The 14,431-nt window shown below is 54.7% G+C and overlaps 3 protein-coding genes across 3 annotated transcripts; all 3 read left to right on the top strand.

The window, feature by feature from the left end:
• The first annotated feature begins 4,586 nt into the window (after positions 1 to 4,586).
• On the top strand, positions 4,587 to 6,118 carry LOC120709897 (17.7 kDa class I heat shock protein-like). Its single transcript, XM_039995524.1, has 2 exons — positions 4,587 to 4,931; positions 6,113 to 6,118. Exons 1-2 carry the CDS (start codon positions 4,587 to 4,589, stop codon positions 6,116 to 6,118), a joined length of 351 nt encoding a protein of 116 aa, XP_039851458.1.
• A 283-nt stretch (positions 6,119 to 6,401) lies between these two features.
• LOC120707225 (protein QUIRKY-like) lies at positions 6,402 to 10,190 on the top strand. The gene has a single exon (XM_039992070.1). The coding sequence runs from the start codon at positions 6,697 to 6,699 to the stop codon at positions 9,934 to 9,936; it is 3,240 nt and encodes a 1,079-aa protein (XP_039848004.1). The 5' UTR covers positions 6,402 to 6,696; the 3' UTR covers positions 9,937 to 10,190.
• A 689-nt stretch (positions 10,191 to 10,879) lies between these two features.
• LOC120707224 lies at positions 10,880 to 12,119 on the top strand. Its single transcript, XM_039992069.1, has 2 exons — positions 10,880 to 10,957; positions 11,437 to 12,119. Exon 2 carries the CDS (start codon positions 11,446 to 11,448, stop codon positions 11,986 to 11,988), a length of 543 nt encoding a protein of 180 aa, XP_039848003.1. The 5' UTR covers positions 10,880 to 10,957; positions 11,437 to 11,445; the 3' UTR covers positions 11,989 to 12,119.
• The last annotated feature ends 2,312 nt before the right edge of the window (positions 12,120 to 14,431 follow it).

Raw genomic sequence — 14,431 nt, 5'->3', positions numbered from 1 at the left:
AGGCGCCAGCGCCCTCGGTGCGGCGGTGCACGGCAGCTGCGCCTGCTGTGCGTCGCCACTGCGACGCCTCAGAGCCGGCACGGTGGTGCGCGGGGGCGACGCCTGTCGCATGCCGCCCCACGCCATCCCGGTGTCGGCTCAAGGTTTTCTCTCAAGTAACGGCCATCCTTCCCCTCCGGTGGCATGACGTCGGCTCAAGGCTTCCTCTCAACATGGAGCCCGGAGCCGACGGCTATCCCGGAGGAAGTTGGCCGTGTCGTCCGGCCGTCGCCAGCACCGGAGATCCGCCTCAGCGTAGCTCGGTGCTGCTGCAGACAAGGCCCCGTCGCCAGGCGCGGGGACCCTTGGCGCTAGCACCAAGGACAAGCCGGCGAACGACCGCACCTCTCCGCGCTCCACGTCCGGTCCATCTGCTGCGCAAGGGCGTCTGGTTTCCATCGGCAGACGACGACGACGGCTGGGGGCCTCTTCCATTCAAAGCCAAAGAATTTGTCTCATGCCATGTAAGCATGTGACAGCTCTTAGGCAAGAAGGGATCCCCCGAGCTCCCGAGGTGATGCTGGATGATGCGGTTCAGGCACATCCAGGGCGCCTTCGCCTCCGACGACTATGAAGAATTCGGGAGTGGTCGCACCACTTCCAACCGGAGAAGGACACGCTGTATAGCATGCAGCCGTAGGTTACTCCTAAGAAAAAACTAAGAGAGAGTTCCTCCTTTGTAAAAACGTGGCGCCTACGTGTGTGTCCAGAGCGGTCAAGGTCCGACCTTGTAAACCCGACCTCTGGCCCTATCACACAAACAGGCAAAAAGCGGTCCGGAGCGGTGGAGGTCCGACCTCGTAATCCCGACCTCTGATGTATACCGCAACAACCACAATAATAAAGGAGATTTTCTTCTCAGTTTTACCTAGGCTCCATCCTGATTACATTTATTCGCCTTGGTTTAACTATTCTTTCCTCTTGAACGGAGTTTCCCTTGTTGCTAACAATCCAAGTTAAGCTGCTAGCTTATGGTCAGGTGAAGACACCCCTTCTAGCTGAAAGGCAGTCCGGACCCTTAAGGACCTGCTCTGGAGAAGTGGTACTTGTATCCTGGGGAGAGAAGCTCCGCGTAGCTTAGCCTGGTAATGTACCCTAAGTTTACGTACTTCGCTACCCTGTTACAAGTACTCTAGTATCCAGGACTGCTGTACTTAGAGGTCCCTGGCTCCCTTCTAGTATAAGGCTTGGTTTCTTTACACCTTACTATGAGGTCTGGTAGCATGCTCCATCAGATTGTCGGCAACGGTCGCTCCAAGTCCACTCCGGTGGCCCGCTCCGGCGGAGACCGCTCGCCACGGTCGCTCCAAGTCCACTCCGGTGGCCCGCTCCGGCGGAGACCGCTCGCCACGGTCGCACCAAATCCACTTCGGTGGCCCGCTCCGGCGGAGACCGCTCCCACGGTCGCTCCAAGTCCACTCCGGTGGCCCGCTCCGGCGGAGACCGCTCGCCACAGTCGCACCAAGTCCACTCCGGTGGCCCGCTCCGGCGGAGACCGCTCGCCACGGTCGCTCCAAGTCCACTCCGGTGGCCCGCTCCGGCGGAGACCGCTCGCCACGGTCGACAAAAGCCGGGTCCGGGAAGTGGTGCTTGCTCCCGGAGCGATCCGAAGTCTGTGTAGCCGCTTAGCTCGGTTCCGTACCCTAAGCCTACACCTTCGTCGCCCTATGGAGAGCACTCTAGTACCTAAATCTGGCAACAGGTGTACCGGCCTCAGGGGTCCGGGACTCCCGCTCTCTACACGAGCACATCAACGCGATCAAGTTGCGTAGAAACACATCCTGATAGTGGCCCCACCCGCGGGTTCGTACCTCTCCCGAGGTGGGCCCGGGGGCCACTGTCGGTACCCCAGGACTGGGGTACCCCCTCTTGCTGTGTCTAGGCAAGGATCTTGTAGTTATCCTTAACTACATCCAAACAGCCGGACCCCTGCGGTCCGGAGTCCTGTTCTCCCAGCAACGGCCCGGACCGTTCCACAGTTGGGAAGGGTCCGGAGACACCACGTGTTCCGGAAGAGGCAGGAACTCGTGCGCGAGCAGCCGGGGCTCCGAACCTCCCAAGGAGACCGGACCCCCGCAGGGTCCCGGACCCCTCATGGCGTCCCGGACCCCCTGTATAGTAACCGGACCCCTCACTAAGGGAAGAAATCGGCACCCCGCGTCGGGGTGGTCTGGAGACGCCACGTGTCTGCAAGATATGGCCGTTTGGGTTTCCATACTAACGTTCACCCACCATTGCATTCATTGCGGTAGGTGGACGTCTGCATTAATATGGCAGAAGCTGAGGCGTTTCATTGACCAGGGGACACTATTGATCGCGTATTACCAAGGCAGTGGAGCCGCTGGCGCCGCCCATACCGCATCTGCCAGCCTGCCGTAACAGATGGATACGACGGCTCGGCTTCGCCCATTATGACGCTACATAATAGCCTCAGCAGGCCACGCCGCAAGCTACGCTACTCCAACGGGCGCCTCGCTGACGGGACAATAGAAGACCCCCCTGAGTCAGAGGAGCAGCAGTACGCATATCGGAGGAAAGATTCGCTACCACTGTAGCCACAGTCACGTTGGGCCCACCTGTCGGGGCATCAACGTTCCTATGTATCCGCTCCCCCTTGATCTATAAAAGGAGGGAGCGCCGCTAGAAGACCTCGGGCTGGGTGAGTGCCAAGGCCAGCAGAGGATAGGTTCATACACACCACCAAGAACAAAACATCTCCCAGTGGACGTAGGGTATTACGCTCCGGTGGCCCGAACCACTCTAAATCGTGTGTTCTTGAGTCCTTGTCTCAGCATAGATTCAGCCCCATCGCCTAGTACTTCCCCGAGTACTCCCTCACAAGGGAATAGGCGGGTGCGCTCCGCCACCCGGTTGTGGATACCCCTAGAAACCCCACAACAATTACAATTTACAATAATGTATTGGCGTCGGTAGGTAATAAAAGATTCACGATGCCGTTGGGCAGCAAACGGGGTCACCCGTATCCATTCCCTGTAATGATCCGTATCCAAATTATCCATTCCCAAATAATGAGGGTAATATCCCATAGGTATGGATAACCAATAGGTAAACATTTCAGATTTTGCCTCCACTAAGGTAAGCAGCGGAGATTTTGCCTCCACGAGTATCGAGAACCAAATGAGCATGCAGCGGCATTGGCCCAGTTTGGTTCATGCTATGCTACGGGAGAATTTTCTATGCATGAAGTAGTAAATGAAGTTAATTTGCAAAATCTTTTCAAAGATGGGTGTAACTTTTTGCGACGAATTTAATGACGGTAATCAATAGATAATTAGCTACAGTGATGCTATAGTAATTATTCCCTAATCGTGCGGTCAAAGACCTCATTAGATTCTTCAGGGTTCCTAACGCGGGGTTCTGAAGTTAGTTTTGTCAACTGACTTTATTTGACACTGTAATTAACGATCAAAGTGTCACTATTCACTAGCACAGCACAACCCAAACTGGACCATTATGGCTGGTCACCAGCGCAAGCACGAGATGAGAACTTAGAAGGTGGCCCCTGGCCTTCACGGGGCGCGCGCGCAAGAAGTCCCCTCCTAGCACCTGCGCTTGGTGATTTATTGGCCTTGTTCGGTTCATGCCAGTGACACGTGCGTTCTCCAAAAAAAAATCTCGCATGCATGAAGTATTAAATGAAGTTTATTTGTAAAATCTTTTTAGGGATGTGAGAAACTTTTCGCGATGAATCTAATGACGGTAATTAATTCATGATTGGGTACAGTGATGCTACAATAACCATTATCTAATCACGTAGTCAAATGCCTCATTAGATTCTTCGGTGTTCCTAGCGCAGAAGTTCTGAAGTTGGTTTTGTAAAATGGCTTTGTTTGACACCGTAATTAGTGGTCAAAGTTTTCTAGTACTCCCTAGTGCACGGAACCAAACAGGGCCAATTATTCTAGTGCACGGAACCAAACAGGGCCAATTATTCTGAACGGGTATATGGTTAAGTAGATAATTACCCTCTAATATCTTACCCATACCCACATATATATGGATAATCCATACCCTCTCCAAACAATATGGATATGAATTTGGATACAGACAATGGTTAATCACCGGCATCTTGATAAAAGATGGGTGAAGAAAAAAAAGAATATAGAATAATAGAAGGAAGGGATATGCAATACAATTAATCGGCCTGCTTGCTTGAAATGCTTGTCCACAACATCTGCCATTGGTAACTCGTTACACCTTGTGTTTTCTTCAGCCGAGGGCTTGAGTAGTAGTAGCCCCGCACGGGTGCCGAAAGCAAGGCCCCGGCCGCTATAGAGATCCCTAGCCTTTACCCAGACGTCGACGACAAACTCCTCCTAAATTTTCCGCTGCAACCTTCAAGAAAAGGATTGGAATAACTAGCAAAACAGACACCGCCGGATCGGAGCGCTGCATATTTAAGCTCACCTGACGATCGTTGGACTCATCCACCATCGTCCTCCCATCCATCGATCACCGGCTGCAGCAGCATCAGAATATCAGATCAAGCGCGACCTGCGACCAGTTCTCTCGTAGACCAATCGATCATGGGCAGCAGCTGCAAGCCGCAGCAGCAGCGAGCGGCGAAGGGGGATGCCTGCGTCGCCGACATCGACCCCAAGGTGGAGTGCCTCGACGGCGCCACCACCTACATCTTCCGCCTCAGCCTCCCGGGGTTCAAGAAGGAGGACTTCAAGGTGCAGGTGGACTCCGGCGGGCGGCTGACGGTCCGCGGCGAGCGCCCCGCCGGGTACGTGCGGTTCCACAAGGTGTTCCAGCTGCCGCCGACGGCCAACCCCGACGGGGTGGCCGGCCGCTTCGACGGCGCCGTGCTGTCGCTCACCGTGCCCAAGCAGCCGCCCTGCGCCGGGGCCATGGTGGCGGCGAGGCTGGCCGAGTGCGCCGCGGCGGAGGGGGCGGCGACGACGTGGGCGGAGGCGCTCGGCGGCAAGGGGCAGATGGTCGCCGCGGCCGTCTCCGGGTTCGCACTCGGCGCGTTCCTCGCGCACCGGCTCCTGTCGGTCACGAATACCTAATTAATTAAGACACGCGCCACGTCAGCGTGTCTGCATGTACAGAGACCTATGACGAAATGGATTCATGGAAAATGAAATAATATATTGATTCCTTGAAAAAAATAGAAGGCATCCGAAATCCATTGTTTAAAAAACATTGAAATGACTTCCATTTCACCATATATTTTGAGCACGCCCCCTCACTTCTGAGTACCAATGCTTTTGAGATCTTTCCGTGGTCGGTATACTCTGTCATCCAGTTAATCTCTAGGTCAGGAGCAGATAAACTTTTGGCTTCCTTTTGTCCATTTATCTATACGGGGATCAATGTGTATATAGTAGTTTTTTTTTCTAAAAGGAATGATCCAAATATATATTTTTTCCATAAGGAAAGGTTCATAAAAGCCAGGTTAGCCAGAGTTTAGAGCATCTCCAAGAACTCTTGTATTTTGTTATCTATATATGGAGATTGTACCCCTTTGTAAAAGTAGAAAACTACATAATTCTACAAGGAGTAGTCCAAGAGACTAGCTAAAACGTGGTAGCTATATTCAAAACTGGGTCCACGTCATCCATTTGCATCGGGTTGTTCTCCTTCCACCTCCACGCGCTGTTGCTGATATTTGACGCCACCGCCGCCGCCCTCCATCGATCCTGCACACTCTGAGGCAAGCTAGTATGTTTGTGCGTGTACAAGCTAGCATAAAGTTCAATATCTGCCATCACAAATTCGTTACATCAACAAGTCCTCATCTCAGAGAACCTAGCATCATCAATTCCTTGTCTCCGTGAACCATTCAACCAGAAATCGAATCTTACCATTGCTCAGGACGGTTGCATGGCAGGTTTAATGCCACATGGTGCATGTTGAATTTTGACATGTACATTTGAGAGGTGAATGACGAAGATTGTGACGCCAATAACCAACTGTACATGTCAAAATACTCTAGAATAGAAGATAAAAAAGCTAACAATGGTCAAACAACTAAAAATATCAATTTCTGGTAGCAACGTTCTGTCATTGTGGCTTGATGATTGGATTTCCATACAATTAACAGGTGTGAATGTTGACATAAATCTAACGGCGGTGGAACAGAAAAAGGAGGTTCCATCCGACTTGGCGGCAGGCTGCAGAGTTTGCAGCCGACCACAGAACAGGGCGCACGTATGGACTGGAAGGCTCTTCTATTTAACTGTCGGCCTGTGTCTGGGAACGCGAGAAAAAGGGCGGGCGGGGCGGGAGGACGAGGTCGGGTCGCCGACAAACGCCGCGGCGGCGGCGCCACCACCACCCAACCGCTTCACAGCGCATTCGAAAAGAAGGCGAAGAGCAGATCAGATTCTGCCCCGGCGGTCCTCCAAAGCTGAGAGCTTCCACGTCAAGAAAGACACCAACTTCTTCCACCTCTCCTTCCCTTCCAACGCGCCTCTCTCTCTCACTCCAGCCCAGATTCTCCAAAGCTCACTACCTCCCCCCAAAAGCAAAAGCAGGCACTTGATCGGCCCACCACCCCACGCCGATCGATCATAAGGAACCCAATTCCCTCCGCCGTCGCCTTCTCGCTTCCTTTTTTTCCCCCCTCCCTCTCTCTAGCCCCGGCGCGTGAGCGCTCCACCATCCCCTGCTTCCTCTGCTACGCCCATGGCGGCCGGTGGTGGTGGCGGCCCGCCGCCCCCGGGGCCGCCGCCGATGCAGCGGAGGCTGGCCGTCGAGGTGGTCGACGCGCGCGACCTCGTGCCCAAGGACGGGCTCGGCACGTCCAGCGCCTTCGCGGTCGTGGACTTCGACGGCCAGCGGCGGCGCACGCGCACCGTGCCGCGGGACCTCAACCCGCAGTGGCACGAGCGCCTCGAGTTCGCCGTGCACGACCCGGCCGGCATGCACGCCGAGGCGCTCGACGTCTCGCTCTACCACGACCGCCGCTTCAACCCCTCCGGCGGCGGCGGTGGGAGCGGCAAGAACCACTTCCTCGGCCGCGTCCGCATCTACGGCTCCCAGTTCTCGCGCCGCGGCGAGGAGGGCATCGTCTACTTCCCGCTCGAGAAGCGCAGCCTGCTCAGCTGGATCCGCGGCGAGGTCGGGCTCAAGATTTACTACTACGACGAGCCGGCGGACGGGCCGCCGCCGCCACCGCCGCCGGAGGAGGACAGGCCGCCGGAACAGGCCGACAACGCGCCGCCGCCGGAGGTCCCGCCGGAAGCGCCCAAGGAACTCCAGGAGATGCCTGCGCCCACCGAGGCCGCCGTCGAGGTGCAGCAGCCGGCGGCGCATCCCCCAATCATCACCGTGGAGGAAGCGCCGATGCACCCGCCGATGATGATGATGCCGCCGCCGATGCACGGCCCCCATGGCCCTATGATGCCGCCGCCAATGCGCGGGCCGCACGGCCCCATGATGCCGCCGCCGATGCACGGGCCAATGACACCGCCGCCGCAGCCGGAGCCGGAGCCGGAGCCCGCGCCGGAGCCGGAGGCCGGCGACCCGTACCCTCCCGAGGTGCGCAAGACGCGGATGGCGTCGAGCACGGAGCGCGTTCGCGTCGCGCGCCACCCGATGGCCCCCGATTGCTACGATCCGTCGCCCCGCGTCATCTCCGGGCGGTTCGCGTCCGCCGGCGAGTCCGCGGAGCCCGTGCACTCGTCGTCGTACGACCTGGTGGAGCCGATGCGCTACCTGTTCGTGCGCGTCGTGCGGGTGCGCGGCATCCGCGCCTGCGAGGGGCCCTACGTCAAGGTCCAGGCCGGCCCCTACTCCCTCCGGTCGCGCCCTGGCCGCGACGTTGCCGGCACCGGCAACCCCGAGTGGAACCAGGTGTTCGCCATCAGCCACGCCAGGCCGGAGCCGACGCTGGAGATCTCGGTGTGGGACGGCGGCGCGCCCTCCCCCGAGGCCTTCCTCGGCGGCGTGTGCTTCGACCTCTCTGACGTGCCAGTGCGCGAGCAGCCCGACGGCCCGCTGGCCCCGCAGTGGTACCGCCTCGAGGGCGGCGGCGAGCCGGGCATGGTGACGGGGGACATCATGGTGGCGGTGTGGATCGGCACGCAGGCGGACGACGCGTTCCCGGAGGCGTGGAGCACCGACGCGCCCTACGCCGCGTACACGCGGTCCAAGGTGTACCAGTCGCCCAAGCTCTGGTACCTGCGGGCGACGGTGATCGAGGCGCAGGACCTGCGCGTGCCGGCGCCGCCGCCGGGGCTGCCGTTCGACGTGCGCGTCAAGATGCAGCTCGGCTTCCAGTCGGCGCGGACGCGGCGGGCGGCGGCGAGCGGCGCCGGCGGCTCGGCGTTCGCGTGGTCCGAGGACCTCATGTTCGTGGCGTCCGAGCCGCTGGACGACACCCTCGTCGTGCTGGTCGAGGACCGGTCCATGATCAAGGAGCCCGCGCTGCTCGGGCACGCCACCATCCCGGTGGCCTCCGTGGAGCAGCGCCTCGACGAGCGGCAGATGGTGGCGTCGAGGTGGTACAACCTGGAAGGTGGTGGCGGCGGCGGCATGGGCATGCCCCCTGGCAACAGCGAGGCGTTCTACTCCGGGCGGCTGCACCTCCGGCTGTGCTTGGAAGGCGGGTACCACGTGCTGGACGAGGCGGCGCACGTGTGCAGCGACTACCGGCCAACGGCGAAGCAGCTGTGGAAGGCTCCGGTGGGCGTGCTGGAGCTGGGCATCATCGGCGCGTGCGGCCTGCTGCCGATGAAGACCAAGGGCGGCGGCGCCAAGGGCTCCACGGACGCCTACTGCGTGGCCAAGTACGGCAAGAAGTGGGTGCGCACGCGCACGGTGACCGACAGCCTGAGCCCGCGGTGGAACGAGCAGTACACGTGGCAGGTGTACGACCCCTGCACGGTGCTGACGGTGGCGGTGTTCGACAACTGGCGCATGTTCGCCGGCGCCGGCGAGGAGCGGCAGGACTACCGCGTCGGCAAGGTGCGCGTGCGCGTGTCGACGCTGGAGAGCAACCGCGCGTACACGGCGTCGTACCCGCTGCTGGTGCTGCTTCGCTCAGGGCTGCGCAAGATGGGCGAGCTGCAGCTGGCCGTGCGCTTCTCGTCGCCGGCGCAGCTGCCGGACACCTGGGTGACCTACACGTCGCCGCTGCTGCCGCGCGCGCACTACCTGCGCCCGATCGGCGTGGCGCAGCAGGAGGCGCTCCGCGGCGCCGCCGTGCGCACGGTGGCGGCGTGGCTGGCGCGCTCGGAGCCGCCGCTGGGACCCGAGGTGGTGCGCTACATGCTGGACGCGGACGCGCACGCCTGGAGCGTGCGGCGCGCCAAGGCCAACTGGTTCCGCATCATGGGGGTGCTGGCCTGGGCCGTCGGGCTGGCGCGGTGGCTCGACGGCGTGAAGCGGTGGCGCAACCCATCGACGACCGTGCTCGTGCACGCGCTGTACCTGGTGCTCGTGTGGTACCCGGAGCTGGTGGTGCCGACGGCGTCGCTGTACGTGTTCATGATCGGCGTGTGGTACTACCGGTTCCGGCCGCGGGGCCCCGCGGGGATGGACGCGCGGCTGTCGCAGGCGGACACGGTGGACGGCGACGAGCTGGAGGAGGAGTTCGACCCGGTGCCGCCGCCGGACGTGCTGCGCCTGCGCTACGAGCGCCTGCGCACGCTGGCGGGGCGCGTGCAGCGGGTCATGGGCGACGTGGCGGCGCAGGGGGAGCGCCTGCAGGCGCTCGTCAGCTGGCGGGACCCGCGCGCCAGCCGGATCTTCGTCGGCGTCTGCCTCGCCGTCGCCGTCGCGCTCTACGCCATGCCGCCCAAGATGGTGGCCGTGGCCGGGGGGTTCTACTACCTGCGCCACCCCATGTTCCGGGACCCCATGCCGCCGCCGGCCGTCAACTTCTTCCGCCGCCTGCCGAGCCTCTCGGACAGGCTGCTCTGACCTCTCTGACTCTGAGAGCGGCGCCGGTGCGGGCGGGCGTGTTCTTCTTCTTCTTCTTCTTCTTCTTCTTCTTCTTTTTTTCTTCCCCTCCACCCTGATTAATATTCCCTCCCCATTTTGTTGTATTAATAACGATCGTGCAACTAATGTATCGGATATATATATGAGAGTGAGAGGAGATAGAGTCAAACAACATTGAGATTGGTGTATTCATGATCATACATAGATAATACTACATTACTAACATTGAGATAGTAGTGTAGCTGCCGTGGCAATGTGCCGCATTTGTTCAGCTCTGCTTCAGCATCGTCATTAGCCCATCTCATTTCTGCTTTAGCTTTTCTCTTTCTGCAGAAAGAAAACAATATTAAAAAAACGACCGGTGAGGAAGGATGTCCATAGGGTATTGTATGAAGAAGTTTAATATTCTTGTGGTCAAGAAAATCCGCTAAATCCTACTCCTTTCATTTTTATTTACATGTCAAATGAATTTTTTAAGAATTAAATTTAACTAATTTTGGTCAAGTCTGTAGAAAAAATATAATAATAACTATATTATCTAACATGGGAACATATCAGATACAAACTAACTTCTCTGTGAAAATTATGCAAACCAACTTGATATGTTCCCATCCAACATATGCACTATCAACATATATTTTATAGTGGATTTAATCAAATAAATTTGATATTATAAATGTTATTATTTTTTATAAGTTTGATCAAATAATAAAAATAGAGAGAGTAGCTGTACTAGCGAGAAAGAACGATACGAATGGTTCTGTTGTGCAACCCCCAAACGTCCTCCCAAAAAGTAGCGAAAACGAGCTCAACTCCCCGCGCGCGCCATCGGCCTCGCGCCCTCGCCTCGCTATTCTCGGGGGTGCTCATTCCCTATCTGCTCCCCCCTCCAGGACTCCACCCCTCTCCCTCGCACATCTGACTCCGCCTCTCGCTAGGTTTGGACCCGCTGCGCGCCGCCGCTCGGGCCTCGGAGATCTCCTTCCGCCGCGGCCACCAGGTACGCCTCTGCCCCTCTCGCTTTTTTACTGCCAGCGCCGCGAGGCGTAGGAGCGCTCGCGGATGAAGGGCCCAGGAGGGAGGGGAACGCGGGTGTGGAGCTTGGGTTGGGGGGAGGCCGACAGGGAAGAGGGAGGGATGACGCAGAGGCGGTCGGGTAGGTACAGATGAGGCGACTGGGCAAAGGAGGCGGCCGGGGAGGCTGAGAGCGGCCGCAGTTGGGCAGAGGCAGTGGAGCCTGCTTGCTGGGACGAGGGATGCTTTGAGTTTACTTTTTAAGTGTAAGTGTTAGTTGATCCGATGAAACGATTTTGTTTGGTCAAGCTAGGAATTGATGCAACGGGATGTGGTTTGGTTAAGCTATGAATTGGTGCGACATGCAATTTTGTTTGGTTATAACTGGAAGTGATCCGTATGTCGAGCACAGATAATTTATTTGGCCATAGCTCATACTACTTGTTCCCCTTTTTCTCCATGTAGGTTGTTCCGATGGATAGTCCAATGGGTAGTTTTCTGGACTCGGTTAGCGAGCACAACCAAGAAAGCGACTCGGATGAAAGTCAATCTGAAAGTACACACGTTGAGGCAGATCTGGCAATTTTAGACGTTATAAGGTCCATGACGCGTAAGAGTACAACCAAGAATTCCAATCAGAAAAGACAGAGGACAAGCGCCACTGCAAGTCTAGGCTCGTCGACTCCTGGAAGCGATGAAAGCCTTGCTGATGATGAAGGGGAGGGTTTTCACACTGCAAAGGCCCATTACGTGGAAATGTTGGAAAATATGTGGACCAAGAAGAAAGAGTTTGAAACCTTCAAAGAGAATAGAAAGCAAGAGCGCCATGATCAGATAATTGCACTGGAGAAGGAAAAGATTGAACTAAGGAAAAAAGATCTTGAGTTAAGACGATGGATTCAGGATAATACAGTGATGAGTATGGACATTAGTGGTATGAGTGAGCAGCAACAGAAATACTTTTTGACCTTGCAGGATGAGATCTTTGCCCGACGAATTGGTGCAGGTTCTGGTTGAGTTACTTCTTATGTTCTTGTATGAACTATGTGTCGATGTTAGAACTATAATGCTGTCATATGAACTATGTAATTGTATGAACTATGCGTGGAATAAATTGTTAGTTGCTTGACTATGTTAAAGTTGATCAATCGGCTCTCTTTGGGCATGTGAATTGATGGGACAGCAGATCTTTTGTTCGTTGTCTACAACTATAGTCTATTCTCTAGGAACAGGGCAAAAGAAGGACCGTGGATTAAATTGTCCTGTATGATATATATCATGAATCTAGCTGATCTGATGCATGGATGCTTGAAGAACTTCAGCCATTTACTTTTCCATGACACTAGTTAGTTTTTTCATTACTCGAGCTGGATAGCACAAAAAGGGTTCTGAAAGCAACAGTAATTTTACAAACTCTGCAAGACAAAAGGTGCAATCCTCAGAAATTAGCAAGAGAACCGGATACAGTCAGGCACTAAGTTTTATCAACAAACGAAAATAGCAACAACTTGTTAGCCCATTTCTCATGTGTACTCCATCTTGAATTGCAGCAGACTTCGTTGGAAGGTGTAATCAAGAAAGCATAAAACAATGCATTCTCTCAGTATGGCTCCATGGATGGCTTTTAAGCTGTCCAACATTCAGAACCAACAAGGAATACAGCAAAATGGTCTTTTTGCCCAGACAATTTCTTTTTATTTTTTTAACCGTCCCAGACAGTTTCTAGTTGATACACCGTTCAGGTCATCCTGTTCTGGTCAACCTAATCTAAATGAAAGAAGGTTACTCGATATGTCAACGTCTTAAGGATTTTGGTGTCTTTCTCATCAAGTGATTGCATTTCAACCCCTAGATTGGAATTGGAAGTATCGGATCGTCACTGTATCATCGACAGCCTTAGTCCATATGTGGTTGACTAGACACACAGTAATATATCCATCTCAGTGGCGGAGCCACCCATACCGCACGGTGGGGCAGCTGCCCCAGCTAGCCGCCGGGAACCGCCTGCCGTGCCTGTCTGCCGCGCCCTGCCGGCCGCCGGAAACCCGCCTGCCGTGCCCGTCTGCCGCGCCCCGCCGGCGGCCCACTGCCGGCCTGCCCCACCTAAAATTTTTTGCTGGCTCCGCCTCTAATCCATCTTTGCACATCGAAATTCCCCTGGAGTCCTTTCCTCCCTTTTTGAAGTTCAATTACTCCTATCAATGAATTGAACATATCAGATCAGAAGCATTTTGTGTTGAAAGGTCAGAGTTTCTCCCAGGAAAAATATTTCTGCAGACAATGTAGCTGGTGGCATTGGAATCCCCAACCTCCAGCTTGGAATCATGGTATTTCGAAAAGCGTGATGAGCTCTCACCAAAGAAGAGACGAAGATAGCGACCTTTTCTCTTTATCAAATTGTTATAGATGCCAGAGTGTAATTTTCTCGTCCATATATTGTATTGGAGAAAGGATATCCAAAATAAAGTGATAACAGTCTGTCTTCTCTTAAAAAGATATTGACACCAATCTTTCAGAGGGAATCACTTGTTACACATAGGGCAGGGAGATACCATTCTTTCTAGAAAGGTGATTGGAACCTCATTCCGTTGGCACAAAGTTTCCCCATTGTATAACATAGCTTTTGTAACGAAATAGAATTTCTTCATAACTGCACAAAGGATTCTTCATTGAAGAGATTTTGTTGTGGCATATTGTATTTCACACTTGTATAGGACATCATGCTTTGGAGTAAAGCACAAACCGAATCCTCAATTAGTTTCAGACTTCAGTACATAGATAACGATGACATCTTTTTTTTAAAAAAAAAGAAAAGTGACTGCCAAATTTATATACAGGGGTCCATGCCCAATTGAACACTTCACCCATGCCAAACTTAATAACTTAGTGTTTCATGATCATAAAGTAAAAAATGCTAGCACATATTATGTGCTATTCCCGCATGTAATTGTAGTTCCCCAGTTATTTGAGAAATGATGCCTATCTTCATCACCAAAAAGGAAAAAAACCAAAATTCATCAATGAGGCAACGCAACGAATGCAGTGCAGTGTTAACGCTGTAATGGATCCTAGTTACGCTAAGGAAGCATAGAGGAGCAACCTTTTTTACCTTCCTCCTAGAGCAGCAGCCAACACCGCATCAAAACTCATAACTGCGTGAGCTCATCCTTGGAACGTAACTAGTGCTTCGAGTTCGATTAAACCCCTGGTTTGTCGATTCGACCTCATCTGAACATTCTCAGCACGAACACGTATCCATGTGAAATGGCAAAGAATTGCAGAGAGAAATCTGCACGTGCAGTGACACTGGCTCAATAGAGAGAAGTTCTTTATGCTGTGTTCTTCGTTGATCAACATGAGAGCAATGCATGGATGGACAAAACTTCCGCAGCGCATAGCATTTGACAGGCATGGGGTACAGGCGAAAATTAACAGCCATTCAGATAAGTATGCCACCTTT

The sequence above is a fragment of the Panicum virgatum genome, chromosome 5K (assembly GCF_016808335.1).
Source record: "Panicum virgatum strain AP13 chromosome 5K, P.virgatum_v5, whole genome shotgun sequence".
NCBI classification, from domain to species: domain Eukaryota; kingdom Viridiplantae; phylum Streptophyta; class Magnoliopsida; order Poales; family Poaceae; genus Panicum; species Panicum virgatum.
The sequence above is the reverse complement of the archived record's forward strand: the minus strand, read 5'-3'. Positions and strand labels throughout refer to the sequence as shown.

Bases quoted from the DNA above. Each gene is read 5' to 3' on its own strand.
- LOC120709897 (XM_039995524.1), top strand. From the start codon at position 4,587: ATGGGCAGCAGCTGCAAGCCGCAGCAGCAGCGAGCGGCGAAGGGGGAT.
- LOC120707225 (XM_039992070.1), top strand. From the start codon at position 6,697: ATGGCGGCCGGTGGTGGTGGCGGCCCGCCGCCCCCGGGGCCGCCGCCG.
- LOC120707224 (XM_039992069.1), top strand. From the start codon at position 11,446: ATGGATAGTCCAATGGGTAGTTTTCTGGACTCGGTTAGCGAGCACAAC.